Here is a 20071-nt window from a genome sequence, read left to right on the forward strand (position 1 = left end):
GGTTCTCAATTAGATGGCTAAGAATTTAGATATAATTAGATAGAAAACAATTAGCAGGAACTTTGAAGAAGAGAAGAAAGATCCTTGAACTGAACCTTGCATAACACTCCCTCAGTTTGCCTCAAATCTCTACCGACTATTCTTTTTTTTGAGTATTTATAACACTCCCACAATTCAATAAGCCTCAAATCCTTATCCTCAACCTCAAGACTATCCCTAAACTCAAATAAACAGCTTAAAGAGTTCCATATGCAACTTTTATTACAGATAGTATATAACAAGTTTTTATCAATTTCAAACACACTCAACTCAATCATATAGCATAGCATAGTTCAATATGACTAGAACAAAACAATCCATAAAAGCCTTTCTAATCGAAGATGAATATTTGAATTTCCAAGAATGGTGGCCATAACGTGCAAAACGATATTCCTTTGTATACGAGATACTTCCAAGTTAAAGCTCTGGGAATTTAAACGCTAAACATTTGAGCCATAACTAAAAAATACAAAATGAAAACACTGGAGACAGGCATATACACAGAGGGAGGGGTTCCTGGCTCAAGTTCCTTAAAGAGACGCAGTGTTTTTACCATTTTCCCACAATTGAGTACAAATTTCCAATAATTCTGCTACTTTTTTATTAGCCGGATTCACCCTGAGCATCCCCAATTGGACTGGATCCCTAAAAACGAGCCCAGGAGGAAGCTCATAATGAAGGGATACAGTAAAGATATGCAGTGAATTTTTCATTATTTTATTTTATCGACTTACACCCTTTGTTGCAGTTTTCACGGTTACCAGCGAATAGAGTTACAAATAGCATGAAGTACTGTGAGCCAAAAATCCTTTTTTGAGCGTTTACATAAACGTCGTGTACGTTATTGTTGTTTATTTAAACATTATTCGCTATGGTTACGGTCTCATAAATATCTGTATTCTTTACAAAATGCTAAATGGCTATCCAAATTACTGTAATTGACATATAAGTACGTATACCTCCTACCACTGGCCTAAAAGTAACGGAGAGCACCTTCCAGAAACTAGCGCTTCTCCCTCTAGCGCACTGCCAGAAAAACCAGAAAAAGCTAGTTCGGCCAAAAATTTACAACCTGGAAAATTTAGTTCGACGCTCAGGAACTGTGTTTATTACCCAACAAGCGTAAGCTACTAAGTGGAACCCTCCCTAATAAAGAAACGAAATTTCGAATCCTTGGGGCTGCTCAAGGGCCTAACTGGTGCGTTTTCTTGAAAAAACGTAAGTTGCACGAGAAGCAGCACAGTCTATACTATCCGTCATTTACAAAGAACAAGAACCATCATAACGCTAACGGCGTGCTAGCAAAACACAACCACCAGCAAAACAGAAAACAAATGAAATTGAATTAATCAAGGAACTAACACAGACTATTCATTTTTTTTATTCATTTATGCAAGGAAAGCCGTCATCATCGAAGCTTTCCATCCACTCATATTTTTTTAATTGTGTTGTCTTATGATACTGTCTTTTGCAATATCAGTCATACTATATATTACTTTAGTTCTGACTGTACATAAAAAAGCCAAGATTCATAATTCATGTTCTTCGTTAATATTTTTTCTTCGTGCTCTTCGTTAAATTTAACGCCAGACTTGAGCTGAAGAAGCGGATGAATTTAGTTTGAAACCCTAAATTAATACTAATTTGTTCCAAAGTATTTTCAACTAATTCCGTGTCTAAATATTTTATTAGATGGGGCACGATACGGAGTAAGCATAGGGTACATCATTGACACTGCAGTCGCGCGTCATTCTGTTTTAGTCGACAAATGTGACTAACGAATGGTTTAAGCTACATTTCTTAGGTGATGTGGACACTCGCGCGTTTTAGTACCCGTAATGCGATACTTGGAGAAGCAAACGTTCATTTACGTGTTTGCCAGACTAAATTTCATTTTTTTTTCTCCAAGTTCTTGGCAAATTTCAGTGGTAGGCAATTTGGTGATTCGCCTTTTTTTTCCTTGAGCTGTTTCAAAAATTAATATTGTGGCTTTTTTGTGTGGCAATTTATTGCCTTAAAAAGCAGATACTGATGGAAAACAGCCAACGAATACAACAATGAAACAAATGAAAAGAAAAATAGCATGCGTACAAATGCAAATGAAGAACTATTTCAAAATCATTCATCATCTTGGAATGATAAAAAAAAAATTGTTTTTCGAATGAAATCAAAAAATCGTTTGGCACCTTATAGCTCATAAACTTCAATTTTTTTAAACAGAAGAAATATGTTTGGAATAAAAAGACTAAAAGGATATAAACCTATGTTCCAGTCACAGCAGAGATGCTAAAAAAAACTAAACCAATCCTCAAATTTTAGCATCTCTCCACGGAAAATTCAGATAAGAAAAATGTTTTTTGGTGGATGCTGCCCATTGACCTTTAATAATTAAAAACAAAATATGGACTTAAAATGCTTATTAAAATACAAGATGCAATAATATGTTCCAGTCAAAAGCAGAAGTAGTGACAGAACTAGGCAAATCGTTTCTTAGAATTATTGGATGCTTTGCTGCCACGTGAAGTTTATGTTACGGTAGCTTATAAAATAAATCAGTCAAAAACCAGTGTTTAAGAGATTCGCTAAAAGAATGAATTTAATTTAGTTGAATTTAAACATTAATTTAAATCCAGAGTCTACCACAGGCTAAGAATGACTCCACTGGTAAAGAATAACATACGGAAAAACGAAGAACGGAAAAAAAAAATGGAGAAACAAAAAGAAAAAACAAATCAGAATAATTATCAGCCAAAAACAGAACAAAGCAGATATTGAATAACAAAAACAAGGCAGATATTTCGGCAGAGGCCTCTATTAAGCCGTCTTCAGTGCTCTGAAATATATATACTATAATTCCTTTGGAGTTGAACAGAAAAAACGAGTCGCCTTATGTCTTACTTTAATACCACAGGCTGGGTCTTCATTTCTGTTTTCTCCCAAAGGTTCAGAGGCGGTTCTAGCCTCTTTTGCGTCCAGAGCAAAATCTTTATTAGCACCCCCCCCCGCCCCTGTCTGCCAAAACAGTTTCAGGCCAAAGTTAGCAATTTTTTATTTACTAAAACAATTATTTTCAACTGATTAATTAACAAATAATTTATTATTTAAATTATCTAATTATTATTAATTATGTTAATTATTATTAAATAATCAATAATTTATAAATTATTTTCATTATTAACTGCATACTCTTCTTTATTTTAATAGAAATAGAATTTTAAAATAATTACCGTTAGGTTATTTATTTGACATTGTGTTCCATTAACCCCCCCCCCCATAAAACCGCCTCTGCAAATGTTAAGTTTTTTTTATAGTGTATATATTTTTCAAGTACTGAAAACGGATTACCGGATTGCCGAAATATTTGCCAAAATTTTCGATATTCATGGGCTGAAAATTATCCTCGTTCGTTTTATTTTTTTTCCTTATTTTTCTTTTTTTCGTTGGTACAGACATTTAGGCAGCTAGAAGCCTCTGAACACGTTTCCCATTTGTTTTTCCTAAAATCTCCCAATAAATTCTCATGTATATTTACTTCTACTCCGTTTTTAATTATTTTCAAATAAATTGTTAGTGCTAGTTGTTTTACTTTGGCAGTATTTGAAGCGGCAGTTTATTTGTTCCTATGAATCGTCAAACAAAAGGCCAAGAAAAATAATAAAAAAAGAGTTTAATTTGTTTTAAATTATTTTTTAAATAAAAGTAAATTAACTTAGAAAGGAGGAGAAAGCGGTTCTACGTAAAAATCGTCTTCTACCCACATTATTTCTACCCAGATTATTTTAAAGGTGTAGAAGGGGGCATTACTCTCTTCTAAATTTCAACACGTAGCTGGAAGCCTGTGGAAAAGAAAGATTTGAACAAATATGGGACTTGACGTTTTCCATGAACAAATATGAATACGAAGTTTTCAAAAAATACTTTTCCGAGTCGCATCCAAACACCTTAGAATATTATAGACAACAAATAACGGTACATTAAGTGATCTTTATGCGTTGCTGTGGGCACAGTAGACCTTATGCCATAATTTTAAACTTTGGCACCCAATTACGCGCAAATTATTTAAAAGTAGTACATGCCGAAAATGAATTCGAAAAGCTTAATTTTGAAAACATATTAAATAAACTAAATAATGCCAGATTTTAAAGCGCTTTCGCAGCAACATTTAACGTTGTTGGATTAGTGCTATAAATTAACAATTTGTTTCTTTTACTTATTATTTTGGAGCGAAAATGAACCAAGTAATTACCAAATTTAAAATAAAAAACGTTCTTCTAAGAAGCAATATCTGGTCAAGTCGCGTTCACATGGGTGTCGTCAGACTTTAATGTTTAGAGCAAGGGCGCCTACAAAAAAAAATGTAGGAGGGGGTGTGGCGGCATTTTTTATTTTTTTTTATTTTATTATTATTTTTTTTTTTTAATGAAGTTACAAACAAAGACGTTTCTTTTAAATTAAGGGGCGGGGATGTAATCGTAAACTTTGCACACGGTAAATCTAAATCATCCCGTCTTTCCTAATGTACTTCAACCGATATTTGAAGTTTAGTAAGATTAAGGTGTTTGGTTACTCCAAACCTAAAAGGATAGCATAGTTCTATCACCATATCTTGATAAAATAGAAATATATTCACACAGCTACAACTTGACTACAATATTATAATTGTTATAAGCAATTCAGAATAAATACGCATGTTTATATACATCATAACCTTTTGAATGAAATTTACCATCTGGCTGTCGGAATATCAACCTAAAATCAAAAGAAGGGACATATATTAATTACAAAGAAAAAAAAGGCCACTTGCTTATAGGTTTTTTCTTTTAACGCCATAAAATAGGAAAATAGTACCCAGCTATAGCGTAGAGCAGAACTTCCAATAGTTTTTCAGCCCAAGGTTCTCTAAGAAATAGCAAAATAATTCTTGACCCCCCCCCCCAAAAAAAAATAGTGGGAAAGTACGTACATGGCAGTAAATGTATAAAAGAATGATTTCTATGGATCTTAGTAATGCCTTTTTTTTGTCAACAAAAATAGTGGGAGGGTACCAGGTGGCAAAAGAGACGAAAATATTTAAAAGCATTTAAGTTTGTCATAATATTATAGGCATAGTTTTAAGGAGGGGATAGAAAACAAACAAGCCAACCAGGTTTAAGCAACCAACAAAAATATTTCTAGCTTTAACCTGGGGTGATTATGTAAATCAATTAACAGAAATTAATCAGGTTTAAAAATTTTTCCCAGCCCTGGGAAAGAATGGAGACAACCAGGTAAAAAAAAAAAAAAAAAAAAAAATGTAAGGGCATCCAAAATTTTGAATTTTGAAAAATGGGAAAACAAACTTCTAAAGTTTTCTCTGACATCACCACTCAACCCGACAGGTGTGGTAGCCCCAAGGTGATGAATCCAATTGAAAACGGTAATAAACAGCTCATCGTTCTATTTTGGAGGCCTGGGTTTCGCAAAAATCCCCTTTGTGTGTTCTATGTATCAATGAATGTGATATCGAGATCAAAAGTTTTAAGGTTTCAGAGGAGACGAGTAAGCATGGACACAGGAGTGGGGCCCTTGTAGTCCATATCATTCCTCCCCAAAATGTCGAAATTTTAAGCGATTTATCAGATTATTTCTATATTTTCTACACCATTTGCCTATTCCCCCCCCCCAAAAAAAAATACAAAATATGTGCTGGAGCTAAAGGTAGCTGATCCCTTCTCCTATAAGACTTCTGTTGCTACGACTTTGAATAGACCTTAAACGATTATGAGGGAAAGATCAAGAGCAAACACTGTATATTACGTAAAGCATAGACTCTACTAAAATGTAAAAAAAAAACATATATAGTCTCTTGCATCAAGTATATGACCGGCAACAGATACGGGCTTTCAAAGCCCCCCCCCCTCCCACAAATGATCATTTCGAAAAAATCAACTGAAAAGTGAAAATTCTCTTAAGAATGCAGAAAGTTTTATATTAACCCCCCCCCCCCGAAAAAAAGCGAAAAAAATATCGCAAATATTTCAACTTCTTCAATGAAAGCCAGTCAGATTTTTTTTTTTTTTTTTTTTTTTTTTTTTTTTTTTTTTTTTTTTTTTTACAAAAACAAATAATTAATGAAACCCAAGAAAGAATCCCAAAGATACTACCCTACTTTGACAATTAACAATTAAAATGTTGCACAGCAAAGTAATACATACGGCACAAAAAAAAACAACAAAACACAGACACAAAAATTCAAAACGATCAAATAAACAAAAAAATAAAGCACATATAATTCCACTGAAAGCACTGGTGATTAATACAAAGCTTAATATTTTGCAATCAGATCTGGGTTGTCAATATTGTAATAACTCCGAACTCTAAATTAAGCTGCTATTACAACTTACGAGTCAGCTTCTTAATACAGACACGTCCACCAGGAATTTTTTTTTCGGGAGAGGGAGCAATAATGAAAAAAATATTGACAATTTCTTCAGGTATGGTAATTTTTTCTATGAATCAGGAATACTTACATCTCTAAGAGATACAGAGTACTCAATGTTAGGGATTAAATGATTTCCCTCTGAATTACACCATGTTTAAATGGTGATGGTATTTATCAGAGGTTTTTCCTTTTTTTATTTCCAATGGTTATATTCGGTTTGAATAATATGTAAGTTTCTTTTCGCTTCCTTTTTTATTCATAAGTTGGACTTGTCCAGGAGGACAAGTTGAATTAATTTATTTGAGTTCATTTCGGAACAAATCCCTCAAATTAAACAAGAGACTTACCCAAGAGCAAAAAGTAGGAGGGGGGGGCTGTTCGTCAAAATCCTTAAAACCAAGCAACTTTAGCAAAGAATATGGGAAAATACAGCGGAAATAATAAAAATCAAGACATGTTCAACGGCATCTAACTCAGAATTATAGTTTTGTTAGTGCGTTATAGTGTTTTTACAGCCTCAAATTTTGTTAGAAACTTGTGTTTAGTTTTCTAGGCATTACTGACACAAATTGTATTTGCGTGCCTTTCATTTTTCTTTGAATTTTTTATTACTTAGCCCAACGAGGGAAGATTAGAGGCTACTCAATGACGCCAAGTGCGCCTCTGGATGCTCTAGGTGGAACTAAGGTCATCACCAGTTACAAACATCAGTTATCGACAGTTTTTTGGGGGGTTTTCAGCAGAGCTACCGGTTACAGGATTACCGAGGTAAACTATTATTATTAAAACATATTACTAAGCTGTTCTCAAAGGGAGAATCAACAGGGCAGTGTAGATCAGGAGGATCAAAGTGTGATTGAACCCACACTTCTTGCTAACACTCCGTTTCATAGCAGCTTGGCAAACGATTTTTGGAGATTCTCTCAGAGGTGTAAAGCTGCCAGATACGATGTTAGCGCTATGTTTTTTATAGAGGGTTTTATGATGTTAATTTTCTATTTCTGAAGAAACAATCACACAATTTGAATAGTAAGATATTTAACTCATTTCTACAGTGGCTTCGAGTCAGGGCACTCATAAAAAATCAAACGGAACATAAAAAGCTCATGATTCAGTTATCTAACTAATAAAAATACTTAAAACTTGTTCCACAGTTAAAGACCCATCCAATGGCTCTGAGCCCCTAAAATCCACATTTTGGTATCAGTGATTTAATTAGGTCAATTCAATCTCAGTTGCAATTTCAATTCTGCATTTAATTATTCTTTTTATAACCTATCGTTTTTATTAGTCTGTCACAATGGTGGTTTTGACATCTCTTGCGCCCGGGAAAAATCTGTATTAGCCCCCCCCCCTGTCTCCAACAAATTTTCAGGTCAAATAATTTTCATTTATTAACAACATTTTTATTGTTTAAAAAAATTTACCATTTATTTAAATCTGACTTTTCTTACTTGAGACTCTACAAATTATTAATTATCTCGTTAGGAATAGTCATGAAGATATGGGAAAAATGAAAATTTCGGATTCAATTTACTTATACTTACTGCCAATTAAGTCCTCTACTTTATTTCAATAAAAATTAAATTTAAAAATTACAAAATGATTATAATCGTTAAATTATTTATTTTAAAACTTTGCCCCCTAAAATTTCTGCGTCCAGGGCAAGTATTCCATCTGCCCGACCTATAACCACCCCTGACCCCCCATGGCTATGAACCCTTAAAATCCACATCTTTGTGTCAACGACTTAGTTACGGCAATTCAACCTGAGTTGCAATTTCAATTCCGCATTTGATTATTTTTTTTTTATAACCTGTTATTTTTATTAGTCTTTCAATGCCTTTGATTGCATTTACCACGTTAGATTTTAGATTTTTACTGCCTATTTTAGGACAGTAACAAAGATAACTTTTCTTGTTTATACCAGTATGATCTGGTTTAATTTAAAAGTTGAATTTCAAGTTTTTTTAGGCTTGTTAAATTCTGGTTTCGATTTTTATCGTTTCTGTCAATACTCCACCACAGTTGCCGGCTTGCCGCTAAAGAACATAATGCAGAACTTTTAAATTAACTCGGTTAATACTGATCTAATTCGAAATACAGTAAACGTTAAAGAAAAAGGTCGATTCCGGGAAATTATAATAGCTTAGCTTAAGAAACGCAATTTAGTGATATCAAACTGGAAAAAAGTTATGGTTTTTTCCTTCAAAAAAGGTGCTTGATCAGACGATAGCTAATGTATGCGTTCAAGCTTTACCCTTGGGAGAGAAAAAGTGCAGTTCGAGGTCACTATTTTTATTTTTTGGGAGGGTCTAATAGACCTAACTTCAGGAATTCCTCTTAATCTCTCCTCTCCTAGGATCCAAAAATTATGGAACATATTTCAAGATGCAATCGTTTTCTATCAAGTACGATTAAAATTTTCGACAGCGTTGCTAGAAGACAAGTTGTGGGCAATATACTGAACGCCGAAGACATTTGAAATGGCGGTATGTCAATGAAGCATAAAACTCACCCACGCGTAATAATAACTGCCAAAAAATATTAGATAAAAGTTGCCTTTCAAAAACTTTTTCTTCTACCCAAACTTGCTTGAAATCATTGCAGGCGGTGGTCCTCAGCAGAGTCGCTGATGTATAAATAATAGATTTTGACAAGTTCAGGTATTGCGGTATTATTTAATGATAATTTAGGTCATTTTATATCTCTTGTTATTTAAAATGGTACTTAGCACAGTTGAATAAAGTAATCAACCATCCCACCTACCACTACGCACCTCCTTCGTCATCATCCATTAAATTAAAATAATGGTATTCCTGAACATACTCAAGAGGTATGTTCAGGACATACTCATATCCAGAACATACTCAAGAGGTGAAGTTATATTAATCATAATGAAATATACCAAAACATGATGAAAATATAATACTTTAGCTTATATAATAATATTATTTTAGGTTAGATATTTGTACATTAGAGGGTTGTGGGAAAATAACAAAACCTAACCTTACCCCCACCCCCACCTCTTAATGTTCAAATATATAGCCCAAATAATACAAGTCTAATGCATTCTGTCACCCGTCACTTGTCTTTGTGGCTATGAAACCGGTTTTCTTAGATCTTACATACGGCAAACTTCTAGAGTGTGCTCTGGATTGTACAGGAGTGCCTAATTTTTAAATAATAAGATGTCTTAAAATACCTACATAGGGATCTTAAGAATTACCCACCTCCCCCAAAGGAATTTGACCTCACTAAAAGACTTAGAATAATCATTGAGATCTGTGGTGAGATCTGTGGTGCATTAATGATCAGAAGATACTAAATCTACCAAAGCTTATGCGAGCCACGAAGTTTTCATAAACCACAATTTAGAAAATCTTTATAAAATCATGTGGCATAATAAGTTATTACTTGACACCCAGTTCAGTTTACAAGCATATGTTAGTTCACACATGAGTAAAAGAGAGCACACATATCACAATCACTAATTAAGCTAGAGAAACAATAGGATTTTCCACAATCCTGATCTCTTTGTCAGTTGGAAAGGACCCATCAGGGGTTAAAGGAACCGAATCCAGCCCAGAACGAGAAGTAGAAGAAGCTAGAAGAAAAAAGAGGATAGTTCAAGGATAAATCGAGCCAAAGTGAAAGAAGAAGAGCGTTAGAGAAGCAAATCAAAGCCAGCAAAGCAGAATGCCCTGTCAAAAATGTGGTACAATATACAAATTATCCTTAACAATGTAGCTAAAAGGCTCATCAAGGATATGTTGGGTCCAAGTGTAGTTTGTGCTAGTTGATGCCACTTTGTGCATAAGCCTGTTGAGCCCCTGGCCCTAATTTAATTTACTGGTTCTCCTATATATATATATATATATATATATATATATATATATATATATATATATATATATATATATATATATATATATATATATATATATATATATATATATATATATATATACATAAATTCTCCTGTATAAACTACTTTCAGTAGTGCTTTAGATGTGTTAATCTTTCAAGCTTAGATATGACCAAGAGAACACCTTGGCTTCTAGCCAATATTTCTGTATGAGTCATCATACTAGCGGACTTCATCTTCCTTCATTGATTTTTCTCATGGATATTTTCAAATTGAGTTTGAGATAGTCATTCTTTTGATTGGCGTTCACACTAGCCCGCGAGAGAGGCGACTTTAAACTTTGTGTGTATGTATGTTTTATAGTCAGTTACAAAGAGTATGGGTAGCTTATAAGAGTGGGAACTGGCGCTAGCGTTGACAAAAACTATAAACACCATCTAGCGTTTGCCACAATTGGCATTTTTTTCAAGCTATGTAATGTTTTTTTTTAGGAACTGAGGTCATACACTTATTACCACCCTAAATTTACCAGTTACATACATTAAATTTATTATTCTTATTATTGCTCTGGGAAAATGCCAGGCGTTGCCAAACACTAGATGGCGTTTATTGCTTTTTGTCGACCCTACCGCCCATTTCTCCTCTTATAAGTTACCTATAATCTTTGGTCAATTAAAGAAAGGTTCAACTTCAGAAAAGTTCATGTAAGTTAACGTTCAAGTCAATTGATGGTCTTAATCTCTCCTCTCCTAGGATCCAAAAATTATGGAACATATTTCAAGATGCAATCGTTTTCTATCAAGTACGATTAAAATTTTCGACAGCGTTGCTAGAAGACAAGTTGTGGGCAATATACTGAACGCCGAAGACATTTGAAATGGCGGTATGTCAATGAAGCATAAAACTCACCCACGCGTAATAATAACTGCCAAAAAATATTAGATAAAAGTTGCCTTTCAAAAACTTTTTCTTCTACCCAAACTTGCTTGAAATCATTGCAGGCGGTGGTCCTCAGCAGAGTCGCTGATGTATAAATAATAGATTTTGACAAGTTCAGGTATTGCGGCATTATTTAATGATAATTTAGGTCATTTTATCTCTCTTGTTATTTAAAATGGTACTTAGCACAGTTGAATCAAGTAATCAACCATCCCACCTACCACTACGCACCTCCTTCGTCATCATCCATTAAATTAAAATAATGGTATTCCTGAACATACTCAAGAGGTATGTTCAGGACATACTCATATCCAGAACATACTCAAGAGGTGAAGTTATATTAATCATAATGAAATATACCAAAACATGATGAAAATATAATACTTTAGTTTATATAATAATATTATTTTAGGTTAGATATTTGTACATTAGAGGGTTGTGGGAAAATAACAAAAACTAACCTTACCCCCACCCCCCCCCCTTAATGTTCAAATATATAGCCCAAATAATACAAGTCTAATGCATTCTGTCACCCGTCACTTGTCTTTGTGGCTATGAAACCGGTTTTCTTAGATCTTACATACGGCAAACTTCTAGAGTGTGCTCTGGATTGTACAGGAGTGCCTAATTTTTAAATAATAAGATGTCTTAAAATACCTACATAGGGATCTTAAGAATTACCCACCTCCCCCAAAGGAATTTGACCTCACTGAAAGACTTAGAATAATCATTGAGATCTGTGGTGAGATCTGTGGTGCATTAATGATCAGAAGATACTAAATCTACCAAAGCTTATGCGAGCCACAAAGTTTTCATAAACCACAATTTAGAAAATCTTTATAAAATCATGTGGCATAATAAGTTATTACTTGACACCCAGTTCAGTTTACAAGCATATGTTAGTTCACACATGAGTAAAAGAGAGCACACATATCACAATCACTAATTAAGCTAGAGAAACCATAGGATTTTCCACAATCCTGATCTCTTTGTCAGTTGGAAAGGACCCATCAGGGGTTAAAGGAACCGAATCCAGCCCAGAACGAGAAGTAGAAGAAGCTAGAAGAAAAAAGAGGATAGTTCAAGGATAAATCGAGCCAAAGTGAAAGAAGAAGAGCGTTAGAGAAGCAAATCAAAGCCAGCAAAGCAGAATGCCCTGTCAAAAATGTGGTACAATATACAAATTATCCTTAACAATGTAGCTAAAAGGCTCATCAAGGATATGTTGGGTCCTAGTGTAGTTTGTGCTAGTTGATGCCACTTTGTGCATAAGCCTGTTGAGCCCCTGGCCCTAATTTAATTTACTGGTTCTCCTATATATATATATATATATATATATATATATATATATATATATATATATATATATATATATATATATATATATATATATATATATATATACATAAATTCTCCTGTATAAACTACTTTCAGTAGTGCTTTAGATGTGTTAATCTTTCAAGCTTAGATATGACCAAGAGAACACCTTGGCTTCTAGCCAATATTTCTGTATGAGTCATCATACTAGCGGACTTCATCTTCCTTCATTGATTTTTCTCATGGATATTTTCAAATTGAGTTTGAGATAGTCATTCTTTTGATTGGCGTTCACACTAGCCCGCGAGAGAGGCGACTTTAATCTTTGTGTGTATGTATGTTTTATAGTCAGTTACAAAGAGTATGGGTAGCTTATAAGAGTGGGAACTGGCGCTAGCGTTGACAAAAACTATAAACACCATCTAGCGTTTGCCACAATTGGCATTTTTTTCAAGCTATGTAATGTTTTTTTTTAGGAACTGAGGTCATACACTTATTACCACCCTAAATTTACCAGTTACATACATTAAATTTATTATTCTTATTATTGCTCTGGGAAAATGCCAGGCGTTGCCAAACACTAGATGGCGTTTATTGCTTTTTGTCGACCCTACCGCCCATTTCTCCTCTTATAAGTTACCTATAATCTTTGGTCAATTAAAGAAAGGTTCAACTTCAGAAAAGTTCATGTAAGTTAACGTTCAAGTCAATTGATGGTTTGACACTTTAGTTATTCCCGAAGTCCGGTTAAATTTGGGAAGAGAGTTTAGACAGGCTCTTAATATACTGCTGAGAGGTGGTACTTCGCTTATCCTCAATAGCACCTATTAAGCTTTGGCACACAAATAAGGTCATTCAGATTTTTTCGGAGGGGGGTTGTCTCTGTATGTGCGGCGCTATTTTATAACAATATTCACCAATATAACATTATAATATCAAAGCAGCAAAAATGTGCATGATTTCAAACTATAAATAGTTAGAGGAGATAAAATATTACATAAAAAACTTAATTAACATATTTTGATTACAATTTCAAGTACTGAATATGATTATGCTCTTTACCGCAAGCTAGTCAAACAATTCGTGGTAACGAATTGTAAGTAAGAAGCGACGCGGCTCTAAAGTAACCGAAACTCTAAAAAACGGAATTTTGACATCAATTATATAAAAAAATATATTAAAAAAAAATTGGCTTATATTGATTTCAAATATGTAAGAATCATTAAGCTTGAAAAAATTTACCAGAATACAGAACATAGAAAAACACCCCTTAAAAGTCAAAGAATCTTAATGAAAATCACACCATCAGAATCAGATTATTGAGAGAGCCCTACTGTAGGGGTTTCAACCTCCTATCCTCCTTCAACCTCCAACCTTCAACCTCCTATCCGCAAAAATGAGGAAGTTTGTATATTTTGCCAGAAGAAGAAGACGATCCCGGATGCGTGTTTTTTGCCAAGGGGTGATTGTATCGAACCAGTGGTCCTAGGAAATCAGGAGAGGGCTGATTCGAACGGGAATTAAAAGTTATAGTGCCCTTTTTAAGTGACCAAGCTTGGACACTTTAAAAATTTGTAATATCTGATGAAGTATAAATACAACCTCAAGTGACAGCTTGCTTCTATCAAAATTTATAACGAAAAGCACTTTGTTGACCATTTCCTGGCAAAAATAAACTAATAATTCACTCCGATATTTTCGCGAATATCTACGGAAAACAATGCACGATAATGAGCTACTAGCCACCCCAAAAATAACTTAGTAGGAATGTCTAAGAAATCACCGGGCAAAAAATTCACCTAGGGGTCGAAAAACAACTTTCGCGACTTAAGATTTCCCACCATCCAGAATACCTTCAGTATGTGTTAAAACAGCTCATTCCGGAAAAGGTACACTGAACCTTTTCCGGTAGGCTATTAATAAAAAAAACATCAATTAAATTAAAATTAATCAAAAGGTGAATTAAGTAAAAAAGTGCTGCCTCTGAAAGACACTAATAGCTTGCCCTAAAGCCCTAGTATTGCCCTGGCAATAATTTAAGTTTCTCTTAGTCGTTTTATCATACTTATTACCACATACCACCTGTACTGCCTGGCAGTAGAATAAAGGAAATGAAGGAATTGAATGAAGAAAATGAAGGAAGAAATGAAGGAATTTTCTATTTTCCCTCTGATACTAGTAAGTTCCTTTTTGTCAAACCTTGGCAGTTACTTTCTAATATAACCATTTAACCTGCTTGTTTCGAGTCCCCCCTTCCCAAAGAGGAAACTTGTATTTTAATAGTACTAAAAAAAATAATTTAGTACTAAAATTTTCTCTTTTTCTTTCTATTCCTGGCACGCCCCTAGGACAACTTGCCTTAGCAAGTTCATGGGCAGGCTAGAAGATTTAGTTGAAAGACTTGTTTTTTTCATGTATTATATATGATATGTATGCATTTTGTCCAGTTCTATTTTGAATTAATAAAACTAAACTTTAAAAAAAAAATACAAGGTTGTGAATCCTGGGCTCTAAAAAAGCAGCAAAGAGGCGTGACTTTCTTGACCTTACTTTTTCAAGACTGAATGTTCTAACTTTTTGAAAAAAAAAAACAGAAAAAAACAGCAACTTTGAGAAAAAACTTGCACACCGGGCTTTAGCAGTCCCTTCGAAAAGGTCCAGTTCTTTGAATTTGAAAAGATCAAAATTTTCCAATTTAGTTTCCACATCTAAGTTCCAATCTATTGGAAAAGTTCCAAGGCTTAAATTGAGAAAAAAGGGCTGATTTAAAAAAAAACTTCTAAATTTCTGTAGTTTTAAATTGTAGTTGTAATTACAGTTGTAACTGTACAGTTGTAACTACAATTAAATTTGTAGTTGTAAATTTCTCTTTACGCTAAAGTTTTTCATTGTTTAAAAAAAATAGAGTTGTGAAATAGTCAAACTTTAGCGTAAAGAGCGAGGCGTTGAGGAGGGGACAGCCCCTTTCATATACGGAATAATTTCTGTTCGTTTTAAGTTTTAACGTCGTTCCTTACTTTCAGTTAAAAAAAATGTTTTTTTTATTTAATTTTTGAACATTTTTGAATTAATGCAGATTTTGATTTTAGCTCACTGTATATGAATAATTAAAAAAAAAATTGAATATTAATTTTACTTTTATTTGGTTAAATGGCTTTCTCAAAACCTGTTTAATTTTATTTACGAACGTTTTTATTAGTAATAAATATACGTAACTTACGAATTAACTTACGTAACGTTTTTTAAACTAAAGCTAAACGTCTTTAAGCTAAAGTTCGAATTTTTTTCAAATTCTTTAAAAATGACCCCTTAATCACAAATGCCGTTAATTAGAATAAATAGCTCTTATGAAAGTACTATATAATCTTTGGCTTAAAGAGCGAGGTATTGACTAGGGGATGAACCCAATCATATACGTAACTTTTTCTGTCGTTTTCAGTTTTGATGTTGCTCCTTACTTTTAGTTAAAAAACTTGTTTTTCTTATATATAATTTCTGATCTTTATTTAAATAATGCTGGGAAATCCAGCGCACCCTTCATAGCAATGTCCCTTCTCCTATGAAAACTTCCTTCATGGTAAGATCCTCCCACATAACCTCCGACCCCCTCCCCCCCACAACCAGAAAAAATCTCCCCTGAAAACGTCTGTATAATTTCCAATAACCAATACTATAAGTTAACATTGGGTAAATTTAATAACTGTCAGCCCTCCCCCCGGGGACTTCGGGGGATTAAGTCATCCTAAAAGACATAGTTATCATATTTTCGACCATGCTGAACAAAATGGCTATCTCGAAATTTTGATCTGGTGACTTTGAGAAAAAAAAATGAGCGTGGGAGGGGGCCTAGTTGCCCTCCATTTTTTGGTCACTTAAAAAGGGCACTAGAGATTTTAATTTCCGTTCGAATGAGCCCTCCCACGATATTCTAGGACCACTGGGTCAATACGATCACCCCTGGAAAAAAAATAAATAAACACGCATCCGTGATCTTTCTTCTGCCAAAAAATGCAAAATTCCACATTTTGTAGATAGGAGCTTGAAACCTCCGCAGTAGGGTTCTCTGATACGCTGAATATGATGGTGTGATTTTCATTAAGGTTCTATAATTTTTAGGGGGTCTTTCTCCCTTTTTTCGAAAATCAGCCAAATATTTCCAGGCTTGTAACTTTTGATAGGTAGGACTAAACTTGATGAAACTTATATATTTGAAATCAGCATTAAAATCTGATTGTTTTGATGTATCTATTGGTATCAAAATTTCATTTTCTACAGTTTCGGTTACCATTGAGCCGGGTCGCTCCTTACTTACAGTTCGTTACCACGAACTGTTTGACACAGGGGCTAAATTTAATGTCATCCCAAATTTTAGATTGAAGGCAATAACGAATAAGCAATGACTATTGAGCTTTGGAACACACCCTAAGGCTTCGAGAAATCATAATAAGTGTTAAACTATCCCAAGACATACCCCAACTCACTCTAGAATTCTGTTTCTCTTTCGACAGCTTAAAAAAATGTTTTAATTCTCTTTTAGAAACTTTTATCGAATTGTTACGCTTGTTTTCTTTATTTTTAGCGTTCTCTTATTTTTATATTACTTTATTTATTTCTTTGTCTTCTGATTTATTTTATCAACTAGACAAATAGCCCAAGATAAAAGAGACCGTTTCACTGGCATATTGAAGGCCCTTACATCACTCTGGCAAGATAATGAAGTAGCTCAGGCCTTTGGTCTTCAAAGATAGCCCTCAGTTTTGCAGACATCTTTTCTTTTAAGTAAAAAAGAGTCTCCAGCTTCCGCACATGAAAAATAAAATTTTTGGGTACTATGGGCCGTGGTTCATTCTTTACTACTCCTAGTACTACTACTAACAACTCACCACAACACCAAGCCGCCTGAGGTCAACACAGCTACGCACGCTCCTTCTCCATCCTAATCTATTTAAAGCCTCACTCTTTACATCCTCCCAGGAAGTTCCCATTTCCCTTAAATCTTTACTATGATATTAAATCTGAAATCACCTGAATATCCAATCAATGTAATAACCCTAAAATCGTTAAATTCCTTTTTTTTATTTTTGTTTTCTATAAATAATTATTAGTCGATTAAATAGGAGTTTTTTTTTAAGCTCAAAGACATCGAAAATGCAGTATTATTAACGAATTTTTCAAGGATATCTGCAAACATCATTTTCGGTTAAACATTTCTCAGTATCATTATTTTACTAGAAATGCTGCTAACTTGATGCTGCTAACATTATTTTATGCTTTATTTCTGTTGGGATACGAACCTATGATGAAATTAGCTCAAAATTTGAAGGTACGGCTAATTAATATTTAGAAATAATTTAGTGTGCGTGTACTTTAGAAATACTATTCAAATCTATCATATCTCTTTTTAATGAAAGTGAGCTAAATATTACTAAAATTTTGAGAATACGAGTAACATAGCTATAAAATTTCGTTAAAATAGGGTTTTAGGCCTCGAATAGGCAAGCTATTCCAGACTGTTTATGCTTTGTTTACCATGATATCGTAGATTAATCTATACAGGAAAAACTATCGAAGTAAATAATGCAATTTATTATAAAAGCTTTATGAAGCTAAACCGTTATTAACCGTAATTCGCTCTTTACAATATTGCAGCTACTTCTACAACCATATAGGAGTGGTAGAGGGGCAGATTTTAACATTAAATAATGTCCATAATCCCTTTTTTAAAGATTATATTCATAATCTTCAGTAACTTATTTCTAACCTCAGAGCCACCATATTTAAGAAACTCATTTAACACATTATCAGCACCTGCAGCCTTATTATTTTTTAATCCTTTTCGTACTGTCACTAATTTTTCCTCACAAAACAAATCTTCCTTCACATCCAAGGTATCACAAACTTTTTTATTTTACTCTACATCTTTTCCTGCAACTCTTTCTCAGTTTAGCACATTCTCAAAATGTTCTGCCCATCTCTTTTCAACTCTTTCCTTATCACTAATTACGCCCCGTTCCTATCTTTAACTGGACCAAATCCGGATTAACTAATCCTTCTCAATTCATTAAGATGCCAGTACAATGTTTTTCTATTATGCTGTCTAGCTGAATCTTTCAGATCCTTGGTAATTTTTTCCATGGCCTCCACTTTTTTCTTTGTCATTAATTCTTTCTCACAAAATAAATCTTAGTTCACTTCCAAAACTTTTTTCTTTTCTATATCTTTGCCTGTAACTTTATCACAGTTTAGCACATTTTCAAGCTGTTCTACCCATCTCCCTTTAACTCTCTCTTCATCAATAATCGTGCCACCGTTCCTATTTTTAACTGGGACAAGTCCAGATTGACTGTTCTCTCTTGATTTTTTAGCAATAATTAACAAATATGCCGTTTGGCTATATCTTCCAGGTCTTCACTAATTTTATCCATGGCCTCCAATTTACACATCCTTAAGTCATATTTCAATGCTTTCTTTACTATCCCCATATCCCTCTTCATGAGTGCCCATAGGCTGAATTCAAGGGGGGGGGCTTACCTCGTCTAATTGGCACTTTTAATGCTATTTAGTAAAAATATAAAAACAAAAACATAAAAAATAAGGCAGCATCATTCAGCCAGGAGGGGGTTGGTGCCCCCACCTGCCCCCCTCCACCCGCTTATGGGCTCCCATATCCCTCTTATTTCAGCTTTTTCTCCTCTCTATTAAATTTAAAGCAGTTTCAATGTTATACCTAGCTGTGTTTCTAACTTTCCTCCCTGAGACACCGTCTGCAACTTCACAAACTATTTTCTTGAAATTATTTTATTCATATATGTTGTCAAATTTTGGACTCATAAGTTTAGTATTCAACTGTTCCTGGAAAGTTTGACTCAAATTCTCATCCTGGAGTTTACCAAGGTCATAGCTTCTCGGAAGACAGCTATCTTTCCTATATTTCAACTTTAGATTAACTCTAGATAATACCGGATGGTAATCTTTACTTAACATCAATAGCAGCACTCTTGTATACCCTAGTATCCTGTATAGATCCTGGAATACAGTGAAGAACAAAACCCAGTTGCAACTGAGGTCATCATATAATTTTCCTATAGCGCCATTTATGGTTCTAACCTACGATTATGACGTCATTCATCATCTAGGAGATGCACTTTTTGTTTGAAGATTTACTTCAAACATTATGTTTCAGTAACTACAAAAGGCACTAGGTGTAGCCATTTTATTTCAAAAGAGCTAGTGGGAACTTGAACTCTATGATGTTCAAGCGCCCGCTAGCAGTGAAGAAGGAGAAAAAAGGACACATGTTACCCCTGCAAACAAGTGATTTTCCTTGTTGTTTAAGCCAAGTTTCCTGCATAGGGCCTTTAACCAATTCCAATGTTATTTTAAACCTTGGGTCCTCAGTTTTATATATTATGAGCAATCATTTTATTCAGCCGATAGAAGAGTTTTAGTGAAGTTCTTATCCTTGTATGGTTTACCAGAAAAATAGA

General features: G+C 34.0%; 1 protein-coding gene across 7 annotated transcripts in view; it reads right to left on the reverse strand.

The window, feature by feature from the left end:
- Positions 1-243: 243 nt before the first annotated feature.
- The window catches only part of LOC148947921 (protein NDRG3-like), a 230895-nt gene continuing 211067 nt past the window's right edge, over positions 244-20071 (reverse strand). For 4 of the 7 annotated variants that reach the window (XM_089095556.1, XM_089095562.1, XM_089095560.1 and 1 more), the window contains one exon: positions 244-498. In XM_089095556.1, coding sequence (XP_088951682.1) covers positions 473-498 — 26 coding nt within the window. In that variant the 3' untranslated portion in view covers positions 244-472. Of the gene's footprint in view, positions 4789-20071 lie in introns of all 7 variants that reach the window. The other 3 variants (XM_089095558.1, XM_089095561.1, XM_089095559.1) reach the window with 1 other exon arrangement.

Source organism: Artemia sp. Qi Xiang Cuo, chromosome 10, assembly GCF_049724085.1.
Source record: "Artemia sp. Qi Xiang Cuo chromosome 10, ASM4972408v1, whole genome shotgun sequence".
Lineage (NCBI taxonomy): Eukaryota > Metazoa > Arthropoda > Branchiopoda > Anostraca > Artemiidae > Artemia > Artemia sp. Qi Xiang Cuo.